Below are 16,457 nucleotides of genomic sequence, written 5' to 3' on the forward strand. Positions count from 1 at the left end.
ATATCAGCCGCTCTGCCGCTTGCGCCAAGATGTATCCTGTGCGTTTGTCTTATGCACGCAAGGGTAAACCACCACTTTTGCCCAACTTTGTCTATGATTACGACATTAATGTTAATGTCTCTCTTCAGCGATAACTGGAAGCCGCACCACGAGTGCAGTGCAAGGAAAGGCACCTATGAGGTAAAGCGTAAGCCTCAATAGCTTTTTAAGGTAAAGTGCCAGCACTATGGAGAGATCCGATTTATCCCGAACTTGGACCTGCTATTGCTGAACACTTTGGTCTCTGTGGTTGAGTGATACCCAGACAGTTTAGACTTTACACTAATCAGCGATCCCGCTTGCATCTGAAACCTGTACTCTCTAATACGGGGCAAAAATACAGGAGCTTCTTGTAAGAATCCGCGAAGCCGAGACATTAATTAAACATAAGGCAGTGATGACTATGAAATATGCCGGCGGGCCTTGAATAGCGACTGATTGTAGTCCTGCCCACTGCTAGTCTTGTTTTGCGGAGCTTGCCACATCTCGCCTGGCGTTTGTGGGATTATAAGAATCGCCGTGTATCTCCTTAAGTAGCTATTAGACACCGTTATGGAATTATAGAGGCATAACCAAGCCATAATATTTATTGAAAATGAAGGCCGAACTCTTCCTTACAACTCTCGCTGCGGCGTTGGTGGTCGCTACGGCCCCCGACATAGATGGCTATCCTGGTGTGGAAGGCAGACTTGAACGACGAGGCGGTTACCATCACGGTGGTCATCATGGTCAATACTCTGGCGCTCACCCCGGCAGTCACCCTAGCGGTCACCACGGCGGTCACCACGGCGGTCACCACGGCGGTCACTACGGCGGTCACCACGGCGGTCACCACGGCGGTCACCACGGCGGTCACCACGGCGGTCACCATGGCGCTTATCACGGCGGTCATCACGGCGGTCATCATGGCGGTCATCATGGCGGTTACCACGGCGGTCACCATGGCGGAAAGCCTTATTGAGATGGTGGTATTCTTCAGGACGGACATTGAGTACATGCTACCGTGCGGGTTTTGGACTCGAGGTGACGATGGAAAGTGCCGTTGGATGTCGCCATCAAGTCCCCGAAAAAGACTCGACGGTAACAAGACCTAGTAAGTGATTTTGTCGAGGGAGAAAGTGCAGCTACTGTGCTAACAAATAAGCCGAGCCTTGTGAAAATAGCGGTTTGGTTATTCTTCACCATGAGCTGAACTATAGCAGGAAATAATTATGAATAAGTTCGCGGATCAAATAATGGTGTTGGGTGTGAACCGAACTGGAACAGCTTTGAACAGGAGTTGGTAGGAAACAAAGTGCTGTATGACGAAACGATAGTGTAAGACAGCACACTAGAATAATTACCTGAACGGTATAACTAGATCTTTCTTACCTAGATTGGATCGAGCCATACATGTGCCCGCGGCCCTGCGCCATGCGTACGGACACTAGTTAACTACTAGTTAAAACTCACTAAATGCACCAGCGACACCCATTTCGGTCTTATTGGTACTGCTTTTCCCGCTCCATAAATCCTAACTCGAAGCAGTGTCAGTTATGCTTGTACCAAGTATCTACGCTGGGCTTACATGCATATCCGCCCAATTGCGACCGTGCCCTTGGCACTCCGGCAACGATAATTACAGGGTATCCAGCGATCGCCCTCACTACCTCATCAACTTTAAACTTTTTTTTCCCTGCTCAGCCTCTATCGCTTGGGTTTTTAAGAGGTCTTTTTCAAAGTTTTCAATATCAACACAGACGGATCATCGACAGCTCAATCCTCTAGCGAAGAAACGTTGGCGAAACAAAATTCGTCGTGAAGCTTATACAGTGTTAGCCTGCTGAGTCGGCTCAGCTGGCATGATTGAGAGCCAAAGTCCATGGGGCATGGAATTTTCCAAGGGCGAACAAAATACCCAGCAGCGGCGAACTATGGCATTCAAGAGACGAAAGAGGCTTACCCTGTCATGCACAGAGTGTCGTAGGAGGAAGCAAAAGGTGACAAGCTGCCCTTTCTCTCTCACCATCACCAAGGCAGGCGCTTCGCCCTTGGGCTGCCCGTCATCATTACTTCCCGGGCGTTATTGTTTGTGTTTGATCAGTACGCTGACATGATGCCAATCAGTGCGACCGTGTATTGCCCTGCACCAACTGCCGTGTCAGAAGCTGCGAGTCCATATGCTCCTACGAGCTCCAGGCGCAGGATGCGCCACGGAGCAAAAACAGCCTTTTGGCCAGCAGACCTCCGGCGCTGCTGTCCTCTTACGCCATCACGCCATGCTCAGCACCGTCCAGGATCTCGCTCCCCCGTATGACCACGGCGCTCGGCTACGGGCTGACTGCTGCTCCCACCGTGTCCATCCTGACGCGGCTGGACGTGGCGCCTCGCACCTGGGGCGAGCGGCCCCAGGCCGTCACGATCCGGACCTCGCACGCAGACTCGCTGCCCGACTTTGCCGAGTACAAGACTGTCATCCGCCAGCTCCCTGCGGCCACTTTTATCGAAAAGCTCATGGCCATTTTCCTGCGCGAGTTCAACTGGCAATACTACGTCCTCGATGCGGCCCATTTCCGCGCGCAATTCCGGGAATGGAACAACATACCGTATAGCGTCTACAGGGCAGACCACCTGCAGGGCGTTTCTCTGGACCTGGCTGTCTTCCCCGCCGTTCTGTTTCAGGTTGTTGCCGTTGCGCTGCTGATGCTTTCAGACGAGGAGGCGGAAGAGTTCGACAGCTTGAAATATTCTGCCAACATGACCCTGGCGGACCTGGCGTGCGAGTACAGTATGAGTGGCGAAAGGGTAGTCTCGATGTTTAGCAAGAGAGATTTAAGCACAACGACAGTTCAGGCCGAGTTTCTAAACGCGTGTTTCTTCAAGTTGACTGCCAGAGTGGCAGAGTCGGTATGATGAATAAGCGTTGGCTTCAGGTCAGAGGGACAAGCTGACATTTATCGGCAGTGGCACATGCTTGGGGTGGCCATTAAAGATGCTCAAGAACTGGGCATGCACCGTGATGGCGTCGATACTGCGCCGGTACACACGAAACTCGATGATCAATGGCACCTCGAAAGGCGACGCAGGCTATACATGATTCTGTCGATATGGTACTTCGCCCTCATGAACCACATCATAGCCTCAAGAGCACCGACTGACCACGATCTAGGGATATTCACATGTGCCTAGTCCTGGGCCGACCCGGAACCATCGATTGGCGTCACGGCTCTCCAACCCTCCCTACCGATGTTTGCGCTGCCGACACGGCTCGCACACCCCCCTTAGTTCCTCGAAACCCAGACACAGACCCCCCGACGCCTCTGACCCGCTTCCTATGGCAGTACGAACTAACCTGCGCCTTGCGAGACATTCAGGACCTGGAGCACGTGGAGATGTTTCCGGGAGACGTCAGCCGGGTCGACAAGCTCCACGGAAAATTGGTGCGCCTGTACCAGTCGACGCCTCCGATCTTCAGGATGGAGAATCCAGACACGAGATGGGATGCCCACGACGGCGTGGCGCCATGGATACAGTGGACACGCTACTACTTTTGCATATTCCATTGTTTTAGCCTCATGATCCTGCACAGGCCCTACGTCTTTCACCGGAAGGAAAGCCGGGCAGAGGCGCTACGTGCAAGCCTAGCACTGCTCGACACACAGAGACTCATGTTTGAAGGCCAGCCCTCGGCAACTTGGAAAAAGTACGTTGGCTTCCTACCCAAACTTGAGTCGGCAAATTCCATCTACTAACCAGAAGCCAACCAACAGCTTTGTGCTGTTTTACGGCGCTTTCGATGCCGTCATCCTCATATCCTCGATATACATCTTCTTCCCGCAGGAGCACCCGCAGCTCCCGCACGTCTCGGGCCAGCATCTGCAGTGGGCCATTGAGCGTTTCGCGACGATGCAGTCCCGAAATCCTCTGGCCAAATCCGCCGATACTGTGCTTCGCGCCGTTTTCGACCGGATATCTAGAATGGCGGATTCTAGAACCTTTGATGCGGATTCAGAGGCGACAGCATGCTCCTCGCCCGAGTCCTCTTCTGTAGAGACGTCTGGCTCGGAGCTAGACATGGACTCGGGACAGTTTGTACAGCCGATGGAGACTCATGGGATACCGCCAGGCGAGCCGGGAGACCATTTCGAAGCTGTTCTCGGGCACGATACGGTCTGGCACTTTTCGAACCTGTTTCCGCAGTAAACCGTCAAGTGTGATGGGACGAGCTAATTTGCCAGAGATGCATATAAAGAAATTATTCTTGTATTTTTATTGCAATTATACCATCGGAGATGCACAAATAACTATATTAAAACTGCCTGCAATTGCGATCTGAGCGACGCCCTGCGAGTGAGATGTGTGGTTGGCACGGGATCGTCTGCGCGAAAATACACACCACATGAATCCGACATAAATTTCGTGCAAATATTCACCAAGGATACATGGAGTGCATGCAAGAAGAGAGCGAAAGGCCCCTTGCATATGGAGCGTGAGAACGAATAGACAGTGACCAAATCAGCAAGGCCAGCTCAACAACGGCCTCGAGAACATCCCCGGAGCAAGCATCTGCGTATCCAGGTCTATTATGCATCTATCCGGGCTCGCCGATGAGCCCTCGCATGATGGCTGGGCAAAGAGGCAAATCACGTCATGGGCGCAGCAGGTGCCTTTCCTCGCTCTGAATCTCCATATAAGCTTAATCTCCATACAAGCTTAAAACACCTTGCCACATTGTATTAGTAAAGCTCGTCGTTTCGCTCTTCTGTTTACAGCCCAGTACCTTATATCCGAGGCGTTAACAGAAAGGCAAAGAAGGCCCACAGGCGTCACCGTTGAAACTCCACTGTTCTTCTCCGATGGAGAAAGTTAGTTTTGACCTTAACGCCGCCTGAGAAAAGTGCACCCACTTTACTTCCATGTCCGATCCTATATCCTATACTTGTATCTGATGACTACATTTTTCCATCCGAGCGACGCTCTGCTTCAACCCACGATTCATGTTTTCGTATCTGCGTCTCTACCAATTCGAGCGCTGGAGTTAAAGGATCATGGAATCCGACGAGGGCCGACGAAACCGACGAGGAGGGCCGAAAGCTTGGGACTCACAGAGCAACATGGTTGCCTACAACGTGGAGCAGTCGTCCGTCTTGTATAAATACGTTGAAAGTTGGACAAACAAACCCTTGTGAATCACAATCATAAAACAAATCATAGTCGTTCTCCCGACAGCATCGCATCAACTTTTCTTCTTTTGCTACCTACCATCGACGTTTTTCTTCCCCACGAAAGTAACCCGAAACCATGTCAACGATCCTCATCACCGGCGGCGGCCGCGGCATCGGCTACGAGCTCGCCAAGCAGCTCGTGCGGCTGCCCGCGTCCGAGGTCGCCCTCGTCCTCGTCACGGCGCGCGGGCCCTCGAAGCTCCTCGACGGGCTCGTCGCCGCCTCGGCCGGCCGCGTCCTGCGCTTCCACTGCGAGGCCACCGACGAGCAGTCCGTGCAGGCCTTTGCCGCGGAGCTGGACACCAAGCTCGGCGGCAAAGGTGTCGACATTCTCGTCAATAATATCGGAGTACGTTTCTCACAGCATCTGCTTTTCTTCTCTCTTCTGTCTATCTATGTGTGTGTTTGTGTGTGTGTGAGTGTGTGTGTGTGTGTGTGTGTGTGTACTTACACGGTAGAAAAACATAGGTCATGCCCATTACAGAGGGCGGCATGCACGCGCTCGATGCCGCGGAGCTGCTGAGCACCTTTGACATCAACGTCGTCAGCGCGCACCGCATGACGGTCGCCATGATTCCGCTTCTGCAAAAGGGCAGCGGCAAGAAAATCGCCAATGTGTAAGTTCCACCATCGCTGCATCGCCCCTCTGCCGCGCCACGGCCGGAAAAACTAACATTTTCTTCTTCTTTGAAACTCTTCAGCTCTACCCCGCTGGGATCAATCGAGTACGCGAGCCGGTACACGTGGCTCAGCACGCCGGCCTACAAGGTGACCAAGGCGGCGATGAACATGATGACGGCCCAGTACGCCTTGGATCTCGGCAAGCAGGGCTTCACCGTCGTCGCCGTGTCTCCAGGGGTGAGCCTTTCTTCCCCCCCCCCCCCAGCAAAACCCCCCGCCCCCAACGTTTGATCACGCACGCTGACATTTTCTGAAATCAAAATAGTGGCTGCAAACCGACATGGGCTCCAAGGACGCCGATCTCGACGTGGACACGGGCGTGAGCGCGCTCAGGAACCTCATCCTGTCGACCAAGGAGGACGCCAACGGCAAGTTCTTCAACATTCACGTTCCAGGGTGGGAGAATGCCAAGGGCCCGAATCAATACGACGGTGCCGAGATTCCGTGGTAGTAGGCCACGACGTAGCATTTGTCTAGTCGCAGCTTGCGAAGCGTGCCATAGAAAGAAAAGGCTCACGTCAAAAAGAAAAAAAGGTCAACAAGTGCTCGGTTAGAATTGCTCTTAGAACTTGGCATACTCAATCTATCCGTCACAATCTCAGTAGTCCGTCACAATTATACTTCAATGCCATCATTTTTGTCGTTCAAAGTGTAAATTCTTTTCGCCATGTATGTGCGTCTGTGTCTGTGACTGTGTCTGTGTGTGTATTGTCATAAAGGCGTTACAAATACATTAAAAGGGGGTATAAATAAGCATGTATCCTCCCGTCTATCATCGAGAAAGAAACACAAATGTTCGCTTTTTCCAGGTTTTGGGTCGAAAGGAAAACAAATTGGACCTTCTCCCTGCGTACGCCTGCGGTGTCATGTTACCAAGACCACGTTATGCCTCAGAACAAGCCCGGTCGGCTGCTTCAACAGGGTTTCTTTCTGTCTTCTTCACCCGCTCAGCTTAGAGTAATTCGTGGTGGTTTCCTCGTGTATTCTTTTTTGATCAAGTTCCTGTATCTTGTTGGAACTGTTGCGCAATCCAACGCCAAGTATATTGCCCATGATACTATACGCTCATCAAGAAAAGGCAAATCAGATGAATAACAAAGGGAAAAAATCTTGATTCCGTCCGTGTGGTCACAGGACGAGTGGGTTATTTGTTTGGGGTGACTGGAGTAACCGGAGTAATCGGTACAGTCGAATTGGGGGGTCGAAGGGAGGGATCATTGGCCGAGTTGGGCTTCACTGTCGTACGTCCTGAGACGGTCGCACTGCGGACACGGGCGCTAAGAGGTAGAGTGTACTTCAAGACACCCTTGATTATGAGGTCAAACTCATTCTGATAGATGAGATCCCATCTCTTGACACCTCCGGCTGTGCCATTTCCAGGAGACTGGAGCTTCATCTCCCCAGTCGAGGTAGAACTGCCCTGGTGGAAGAGTGAGCCCTCAAACATGAGTGGACTGTCAAGCTCGGTGATGCGGCCCAAGAGAATATTGGGACGGTTGTCTTCCTCGTCGCCATCGTCATCGTGCTTGCCGTCCTTGTCCTTGGGCTTCTTGCCGCCGGCTCGAGCCTGCATTTCATCTCCAGGTCCAGGCTGCTTCCACCAGTCTGAATCTGTGCCGGCGTGGTCCGACTTGGCAAATATCTCCAGGTCAGTGTGGTCGACTGTAACCAGGACAATGTTTGGATTGTGAGCCTTGACCGAAACGTCAAATATGAGAACCTGTTCACTTGTGACAACATTCTGAATCGAGACGAGTTCAATGCCAGCCATGGGCTGAGACGTGGCAAACATGAATCCAATGGCACCAGTAATTACCAGGAGAAACATCATGGTAAGGACAAGGCATGCCGCAAATCGGTTCAGGTACGAAGATCGCCTGGTGTAGGTCTGAGACTCTGCCTGTCGGAGGTTGTGGGGACCGCGCCTATTCCGACTGGATCTGTAGCGAGCGGTTCCCATCAGGGGCGTTCGCTCGTCATCGACACCAGCATTCTCATCCATGTCGTAGATGGACGACATTTGAAGAGCAGAGCGCTTGGAGCTGAGTTGTCCACGGGGAGAATGATGATTGCGCGGGCTTGTCGGGCCTGATGAGGTTCGAGATCCGGGATTCGCGGGCTTTGATCTGACCGTGTTGGCAAAGGGCGAATCGTTGTCAAATATGGACAGGTGACTGTTGTTGGGCTGGCGACCCCATCTGCCAATATGATGATGGTGTCTTGCGGTTCCGCGGCCGGAGCCACCGGCGCTGCGACCGGAGGCCTTGCCGTCGTCTTCCCCAGGAGTCAAGCTTTCTGTCCCAGAGCCGTTAAATGTGTTGACAAACTTCATGCTCTTCTTGGGAACGGGGCCATGATGGCCGCTAGCCTCCATGACACCGTAAATGGAGCGTACGTTTTGGCGATCGGGAGGCTGGCTGACCATGGAGGTGGCGCTGGGCGTACGCGAGTGGAAACGACGAACAGTACGGTCACCGCCGTCAGGAGGGTTAGAGTCGTAGACAAAAGTTTCTTCCGAGTCGGAAGTGTTGGCCTCGTCGACGGCGCTGGCAATCTTGGCCTCAAAGTTGTCGGCTTTGGAGGCGGATGTTCCGGTGTGAACGTTGGGTTGTTTTCGGGCCGGCTTCTTCTTTTCCTTCTTCGGCTTGATCGTTTCGGTGCTCTGCTTGGTCTTGAGAGTGCCGTTTGCGCCGTCGGCCTTGGAGCTGGAGTTCAGGGCCACCTGTGGGATGCTGGCCACAGTCTCGGTCTCGACAGTCATGTTCTGCGTGGAGCCTTCCGTCTTGCCCTTGCCCTGCTTCATTGACAGCGAGCTAGACTGGCGAGCGACAGGAGGCGGGGGCACAGAGGTAGTCCTCCGGATGTCGGCCCTATTCGCACCCTCCATTGTGTTGTCCGGGGTCTGGTTGGAGCGGGCTCTCACGGTGCGTCCACCATCGCTCAAGGCGGTGTCGGACTGGGGATCGGGAGCAGCAAGCTTTTCCTTGACATGATCCAGGATGCCGCGCTCGGCAGCCGGGGTAGTGACCTCTTGAACAGTTTCCAGGGCGGCACGGACAGGCGTGTGGACACCAGAGCCAGACTTGGAATCGTCAGTATCACTCTCCGTTGTAGCCTGAGTGTCGGCGGGCTTGACAGCAGGACTGGCTTGCAAAACGTTGATGGCGGGCAGATCTGGCTCGGACTTTGGTGCTGCAGGGCCGGCCCTGTTTGAATTTGGTGGTGGAGATCGCAATCGAGGGGATATTGGCCATCGGGGGCTGTCCTTGGAGTCGGTCGGCACAACGCCGTTCTTCTGTGGTGTTGAAGCCTGCTGTGCTTCCTTGACGCCGGGCGGCAGGGCGGGGGTGGCAGAGGTTGATAGGCTTCGCGCAGCTGCTGTGTGTGTCGGTATTTGTGACCTGGAAGGGCGGGTCGGGCTGAGGTCCTGCTGGCTGTTTTTGCGAGAGCGTGTGCCGGAGAGGCGGCTCGAGGAAGTGGCTTTTCGAATCAGGCGACCGGGAGAGGCGTCCCGGGAAGGGTTGGGTGTTGTTCCGTTGGAGTTGGCGGCCGACGAAGCCTTTGATGCAGAATGGGGGATGCCATTCGTAAGGGCTTCTGCTGGGGTGGCGGCAGCAGAGGCGGCGGGAACAGCGATGCGAGAGGGGGGGTTGTTATTATTGGGTTGAGCGGCAGTCGACGGGAGCGTGCCAGGAGCGCCATCGGAGGCGGCAGATGGCTTGTCCATGGCCGGTGCAAGTTGGGTGCTATTGTTTCGAGGTCGATTGTATTAGTTGATGCATGCCAACGGGGCAGCAGGGGCGGATGACGAGGTTCAATGGATAATCGTGGAGACGGGTGAAGAATAGCTCATTGTGTGTGGGCGTGGCGGCGTGCGTCGAGCAGGAAGCGCACGCGGCGAGGGCGGGAAGCCTTTGGTGCCCAAGAGAACGTGGCAATGGGAAGCGAGATGTGTTGTCGACGGAGGATCGGGGATGCGCGGCCGCGGGGGGGGGCCTGGTGATGACGAAAGAGGTGCAGACGACTCGGCGACTTGGATGCTGCGTGCAGTGTCTCGATGGGTTTTGGCAGGTTGGAGGTGACGCAGGCGCGAGAAAAATGCGGAGAGGCGAGCGATGATGCGAGCACGAGGGAGCGCTAGCGAGAGAGAAGAAAAAGGAAGAAAATTGAGAGATGGCCGGAGAGATGGACAGATGGCAGCCAGACGTAATATCTGTCTATCTGAGGAGATTGGGTGGTGCCTGGGGCGGACGATGGTTGTTGTTGTGCAGGTAAATACAGCAGTCTAGGCTGGGCTGGGTACGATGGATGGTGGTGTCAGTTTGTGCAGGGAAGGATTTTGGATTTGGGGTGGGTGATGACTGAATGGGTGAATGGCCCTGATTAGTGATGGGCAACGGGCGCGGACCAAAGTTGGGGAGGGTGGATTCAGTGGGTTTGCTCAATCCATGGTGCCAAAGTGCCCAATGCTAACTACCTAGAGAGCAAGCAAGGGCCTGCGCCGGCTGGACCGGGAGGACGGAGAGGCTCGTGATGGGGGCACAGAAGACGAGAGGTACGGAGTGAATCAATGTCAGTATTTTGCCTAATTATTTCAAAGGGCTGGTGTCCAAACGAGACGGTCGGCAGACAAGCAAGCAGGGCAAGGGAAGAGGAAGGAACAAAAGTAGTGTCGTAGTGGTGAGGTCAGCACCTGGACTGCTCACTCCGTGCAGGGCTTTTGTTGGCGGGCTTGTTTTAGTGTGTGTGAGCGTCGGCAGCGCAGTGTGACTAGCGTGCAGCCCCCAGCTGCCCCAATAAGGCGATTTCCAGGGCAGGGAATCAATCAACAAGGCCAGTTGCGTGGTTGCACCAGCCAGTGGCCCAGTGCCAGCCAGCCAACCAGCCAACCAGCCTGGGGTCTGGCCAGGGCTGCCACCGTGCCTGAGAGTGAGCCGGGGGGCGAGACGCCACTCTGTCTCGCCGGCCAAGGTACCGAATTACGCAGCACATGCGCTGCAGAGTACATCCGGAGCTTGCAGAGGGCCGAGACCAGCATCATGAGTCGTCATCGTCACAGGGCAGGAATAGAAATAACAGAGCTCGGCATCAACCTGGTGGTACTGGTACTGAGCACAAGTAGTATCCCCAGGCATACGAGTACTCATCTCGTCGTCGTCGCTGCATCAAAATTTCACCCAGCACACGACTCGCCCTTTTTTCTTTATTGCAGGAAATTTCCACTCGCAAACGCTTCCCTCAGCTCATCTTCCCACCCGCCCCCTCGGGCCGCAACAGCCTGATCTGACGTCTCGCATGCAGTATCCGGAACGGATCGCTTTTGCACACACGACTTGTCCGTTTGGTGATAAGCCGCCCCCGGGCGCATGCCTGACACGGACGCGACTGGGGGGCAGGCAGGCAGCCTAAAGGGGTTCGTAGCGAATCAGGCGGTCGAAAAGTGAAATAATAAGAATAAAAAGAGAAAGGACTCAGACATGCTGATATGATAGTATGCCTGAATTATTGCACTCATAGAGAAGCCAGTCACAAGCGTGCACCCCTCTGTTTTCTTGTTCCAGAACGCGAGCGTCCACCCTTCTTCGCAACTGGCCCACCTCTATGCCTGGTCAGCCACGAGACGGCCACTGACAAGCCACCCAAAAGCCGAGCCACACACAGGACAAAACGAGTACGCCGGCACGGCACTGCCGACACGACAGGCTGTGCGGGCGTATTACTGTCAGTGAGTAGAAGCACAAGAATAATAAAAAAGCTTGTCTGTTCTGCTTCCCGTCCTGCAGCCTAACAAGACAGCCTGGACCAGATGCCGTTTCGGCTGGGTAGCTGACACATGTTGCCGTTGTTTGTATCGGTACGTACGACAACTCCCAAAAGAAAAAGGCCAGCGCACGAGGTCTCGGCTACATGCGTCGTCCACCAAACATTGTCCTCTCGCTAGGTATCACATACTTGCTTACAATACGCGGTCGAGAACAGAAGGAACCATTTGCGCAGCGCTCTTCTTTTTGATACTAACGATGATATTGTTACTCCATGTCTGCAGCTCACATCTTTCTTCTAGCGGCCTTCGGTGCTCGAGCTACCTCACTTTATTTAGCAGATGCTGTGCTACTGGTACAAGACCCAGACAATGAATGCCCTGTTTGCAGTGGTTCCTCTCTCTTGCTACACAGCCAGCCATCAATGCGCTGCAGTCTACTGTTGACAGTTGTACAACGCACCACCGCTTCTTCGCTGACGTTGACATACTGGTACGGCTGGCGCCTCGACACCATCCATCACAATAGCTGCCTTGATAAACAGCCCACCGCTGTAATTTTTTTCTCTCTTTAATTACTATCTAATCAAAAGAAGCACGGTCGCTAGCCAGAAATGAGCCCGTGATACAAGCTACCCTGTCACTGTAAACAACAAAGCGTGGCCGCCCCTCCCACCCCCCCGAAAAAGAGGTCTCGTGATGCCTCTCTATATCAACTCTAGTCACTCTCCCAACTCCCTGCATTCTTCCTCTCCTTTTTTTTTGTTGAGAGACTAGCCTGTCATCACGAGCCTCTTGACTCCAAGACCCTGACGAGCAGCCCAAGATGCAAAGAGGGCTCTGGCACTTGCCGAGGAGCCGCCTCCACGTTCCGCCCGTCCTCAAATCACCGCCCCGCCAGCCCGGAGCACCGGGACTCGTAAAAAATGCTACTCTCCCCGTAATATACCAGGGGAAAAAAGAGAATGGCAAAAAAACAGGAACAAGGAAAAAAGACCAGACCACCGAGTTAAATTACTCCACTGTCCTAGCATGGGTGCCGCGGGAGCTAGCACTTTCGTCCCGAGTGTCTGGGTCGGCTGCTTTATTCAGGCTTTTCGCCCACCCATCACAGCCTGAGCAGCCTGACTGACACGACAGCACGCATGCACTCTTCCCCATTATCCTCCTGCTCGCAGCCCCGACACTGCAGGCTGCCGTGTCTGCTTCAGCTGTCTCAGGGAGGAACTGCCTGATGTAACGAATCTGACATGTTTGTCTTTTTCTGACATCCCGTCACAGTCAGCCGTGGTTCCTTGCGCTGCAAGTTTGCTGTCAAGCTAGTGCTTGACGCTACCCGGTAGTACACGTCGAGAGTCAATACTTGACCATGACACTGCGAGGAGGTCAGAAAAATAGGCAAAAGCAAAAATATGGGTTTCAGTGATGCAATCATTGTGAATAAAAGGTATCTTGTCGCTTACTTAATCGTTGGTACGTGCCTATTTCAAAGCGACACCAGGATTGACACCAGGATTTGCACCGCGAATCTTTTCTTCGTGCGCCTGCACAGGAAACGGTGATGGACGCTGAAGATTTGGCAAATTTTATTCACTGACGGGACCAAATTCTGTAAAGAAAGCGTTGTGGCTGGTCTGAGATTTTACATTCGGACGAGCCTTGGTCTGTGTCCCTTTTAAAAGGCTTCTAGGCAATGTAAGAGCAAGCAGATGCGAAGTTAGGCGGGCGATGAGAGGCAGAGCAGCCGCCACTGAGCCATGTTTTATTGTAGAGAGTTGCATTAAGTTTCTTTGCATCGATAAAACTGCTGTGCAATATTCTATCGCTTGTGATCTCTTGCAGTCGGACCAGATTAAGGCTTTGAAGCACACTGTCAGATGCATCATCTCGGCTCTCTGCACCATCTCGCATCCCTGCCTACACCTTGGGCGGAGGGGCTTGAACAAGCTTGATCAAAATGCCCTCTGGCCTTGCACCACTCTTCTTGTACCCGTCACTATCATACAGCGGGTTCTTCAAGTTGACCTTGGCCTCCATCTGGCCACCATCCTTGCCGCATCCCAGCAGGTCCCCTTGGCTGCCTTCCGGCGCGCCTCCGGCTACCGCAGCCGCCAGATCTTCGTACAGGACCGATGAAGTGATTCGGGGATTGATGTGCTTGGCCAGTGCTAGAACACTCCCGCCGTGCGACGGCACGGGAAGCGTCCACTCCGCGCAGTCGGCCGCCTGGGGCATGGCCAGGAACTTGGCGGCGCCCGCGTCGCCGAGGTAGCGCAAGTAGTCGGCGACGTACTTGATGTCTTCGGGGCGGAGGTTCTGCGTCGCGTTGGTGTAGCAGACTCGCTGCGGGCCTTCGTCGCAATTTGCGCGCGTGTCTACGGTCGAGGCTGCGACGAGGCTGGCCCCAAGGAGGAGCGTGGTCTTGTAGAGCAACATTGTTTTCGCACAAAGCGGGAAAAGAGAAGAAGAGGACTCAATGCAATGAGATATTTAATACAACCATAAGAGCATATTAGGTTGGGTATTCTGATTATTTATACGTAAAGCTGTTTTGGAGGCGACAAAGCTCGCACGACGAGGTCGAAATCACCCCATTACTCTCTCTGTGATCGTGTTTGCTTACCTCCAGCACATCATGTTTATCAAACTCAAGCTCGTGTTAGCTACATGATGCTGCCCAAGAAGAGACATTCTCTCGTCGGGTATACGTTTCTGGTGTCAATCAACGTCCCATTGTTTCCTAGCGATGAAACCTTTGCATGCTGGGAGAAGCATCACCCACAGCCGTTCTTAACGCGTACCATGCCATTTCTTCCGATTTTTACGTCAGTTTGCCCGCCTTAGTTTCTCTGGCAGCATTGAGTCACCCCAGACAAGTCGTTCACGGTAATATAGCCGACGCGATGCGAGTGGTACAAGATGTGGCAGGCTGGGCATGTCCAAAGGCGCGGACTGGGAAAACGAGCTGTGATTTTGACGTATAGCTACAGATATCTCATTTACCCAGATGAAGCTTGATGTTCCGACCTTCAACCAATTGTTTGTTTCTAATTTCCCGAGTTTCTTGACCTGTAAACCCCAACCTCGTTTAATTTCGGATAGCAAAATGCAAAGCAATTTCATCTCCAGCTCAAGCTCGTCAAAACTCTATGCAATCACAGCTTGACGGATCCTAACCAATCGAGAAATAGCCTCCAAGCGCTGGCTCGCCCGACTCTGGGGAACCGGCTGCGGATGGATGACGCAGGGTCGGAAGGCCTGTCCTCGGATAGATGGATCTGGGATGCATATTGCGATAAGCCGATGCGCTGGGCGGACGAGGGGGCGTGTGTGTGGAATATCCGGCGCCCCCCAAGCATGTTCCTCCAAGTTTTGTTGACCCTGCCCCCGACCCTACTGCGCGAACATGACCTGCTCCAACGGACTCAGGGTGTCTATCGGTCCCGAAGCGCCTTCTTGCCTTGGATAGTGGCCGTCAGGATCAGACCGGTCGTGCCGGACGTACGCGGGTGGCTTGCGGCCGGGGCGCCGTAGACCGTCATCAGAGCTAAACCCATCGTTGCTGGTGCCGATGCTGGTGCCGCGGGGGGCCACTTCGATGGGATCGGGTGGTTCTCGCTCGCTGTTGGTCTCTTCGCGATGGGTGGCCATGAGCTCTGGTAGTTCGGGGTCTATGTATCGGTATATGCGACGGAAGCCGTCTTGCACAAGATTCATCCAGCCCCAGCGGATTGTATCCCAGACATTGCTAATCCAACTGCTGCGTCGTCGTGTTTCGTTGGCGTAGTCTAGGTAGCTGGGAGGAGGAGTATATGGAACTCTGGCAGAGCTTGTGATGGACGCTGCTGAACCGATCGCTTCTCTTTCTTCTCCTATTCCTCCCCATTCTTCTTCTTCTTCTTCGTCTTCTTCTTCTTCTTCTTCTTCTTCTTCTTCTTCTTCTTCGTCTTCTTCTTCTTCTTCTTCGTCTTCTTCTTCTTCTTCTTCTTCGTCTTCTTCTTCTTCTTCTTCTTCGTCTTCTTCTTCTTCTTCTTCGTCTTCTTCTTCTTCTTCTTCGTCTTGTACGGCTACCACCCCTATCGCCTGTCTTGTTGTGGGCATCGTTGCTGTCCCTGTGTCTCTCGTTGATGCCACTGTGGTTGTCGTTGCTATACCTGTGGCTGTCGTTTCTGTCCTAGTAGTAACCGCTATTGTTGTTGTGGTTATTCTTGCTGCTGCTGTGGATGTCGCTGCTCTTGCTGTGGTTATCGTTGTTGTTGCTGCAGTTGTCCTTGCTGTAGCTGTGGTGGTGGTTGTTGTTGCTCTGGCTACCGTAATTGTCGTTGTGCTTGTCGTTATTGCCGTGGTTGTTGTTGGTGTTGCTATTGCTGAGGCCGACGCAGCACCAGGGCGAGGCTGCTGGCGGCTTCCTGCGAAGCGAGTTGAAGGAGAACGTAGCATTATTTTGAAACAATGGTAATACCAGGAATACCAGGTGCTCTCGCTCTGCTCGAGTTTAGTTGGCAGTGTTCCCGCGTTGTAGATATAATGCACGCTTGTGGCCTGCGATTACTTATAGTGGTGTGCTCTTCCCTTTGCTGGAGACAGGGGATAAGAGGTGTCGAGGAGTGGTGCTGAAGACAGTTCGAAAAAAAGAAAACAGAAAAACCTTCTACGATAGATTGACCGTTGACTTCTATGGATGCTAGTAAAAAGTTTCACTTATCAGAGGCTTGCGCAAAGGCTTAAGCCACCAACTTACCACACACACTTGGCAACAAATTTGTTGAGCG

The 16,457-nt window shown here is 53.4% G+C and overlaps 6 protein-coding genes across 6 annotated transcripts; 3 read left to right on the plus strand and 3 right to left on the minus strand.

Moving 5' to 3' along the window:
• Positions 1 to 701: 701 nt before the first annotated feature.
• On the plus strand, positions 702 to 1,196 carry LMH87_000575 (uncharacterized protein; the record flags this gene model as incomplete). Its single annotated transcript, XM_056198501.1, has 2 exons — positions 702 to 1,132; positions 1,184 to 1,196. The coding sequence occupies 2 exons, from the start codon at positions 702 to 704 to the stop codon at positions 1,194 to 1,196; spliced, it is 444 nt and encodes a 147-aa protein (XP_056055445.1).
• Positions 1,197 to 1,880: 684 nt separating this feature from the next.
• Positions 1,881 to 4,221, plus strand: LMH87_000576 (uncharacterized protein; the record flags this gene model as incomplete). Its single annotated transcript, XM_056198502.1, has 5 exons — positions 1,881 to 2,018; positions 2,146 to 2,925; positions 2,983 to 3,128; positions 3,188 to 3,721; positions 3,789 to 4,221. 5 exons carry the CDS (start codon positions 1,881 to 1,883, stop codon positions 4,219 to 4,221), a joined length of 2,031 nt encoding a protein of 676 aa, XP_056055446.1.
• A 1,098-nt stretch (positions 4,222 to 5,319) lies between these two features.
• LMH87_000577 (uncharacterized protein) lies at positions 5,320 to 6,375 on the plus strand (the record flags this gene model as incomplete). The annotated part of the gene is made up of 4 exons (XM_056198504.1): positions 5,320 to 5,592; positions 5,712 to 5,860; positions 5,945 to 6,101; positions 6,190 to 6,375. The coding sequence occupies 4 exons, from the start codon at positions 5,320 to 5,322 to the stop codon at positions 6,373 to 6,375; spliced, it is 765 nt and encodes a 254-aa protein (XP_056055447.1).
• Positions 6,376 to 7,068: 693 nt separating this feature from the next.
• LMH87_000578 (uncharacterized protein) lies at positions 7,069 to 9,651 on the minus strand (the record flags this gene model as incomplete). Its single annotated transcript, XM_056198505.1, has 1 exon — positions 7,069 to 9,651. The coding sequence occupies one exon, from the start codon at positions 9,649 to 9,651 to the stop codon at positions 7,069 to 7,071; it is 2,583 nt and encodes an 860-aa protein (XP_056055448.1).
• A 3,951-nt stretch (positions 9,652 to 13,602) lies between these two features.
• LMH87_000579 (uncharacterized protein) lies at positions 13,603 to 14,121 on the minus strand (the record flags this gene model as incomplete). The annotated part of the gene is made up of 1 exon (XM_056198506.1): positions 13,603 to 14,121. The coding sequence occupies one exon, from the start codon at positions 14,119 to 14,121 to the stop codon at positions 13,603 to 13,605; it is 519 nt and encodes a 172-aa protein (XP_056055449.1).
• A 957-nt stretch (positions 14,122 to 15,078) lies between these two features.
• Positions 15,079 to 15,402, minus strand: LMH87_000580 (uncharacterized protein; the record flags this gene model as incomplete). Its single annotated transcript, XM_056198507.1, has 1 exon — positions 15,079 to 15,402. One exon carries the CDS (start codon positions 15,400 to 15,402, stop codon positions 15,079 to 15,081), a length of 324 nt encoding a protein of 107 aa, XP_056055450.1.
• Between the last annotated feature and the right edge of the window lie 1,055 nt (positions 15,403 to 16,457).

The sequence above is a fragment of the Akanthomyces muscarius genome, chromosome 6, assembly GCF_028009165.1.
Source record: "Akanthomyces muscarius strain Ve6 chromosome 6, whole genome shotgun sequence".
Classification (NCBI taxonomy): domain Eukaryota; kingdom Fungi; phylum Ascomycota; class Sordariomycetes; order Hypocreales; family Cordycipitaceae; genus Akanthomyces; species Akanthomyces muscarius.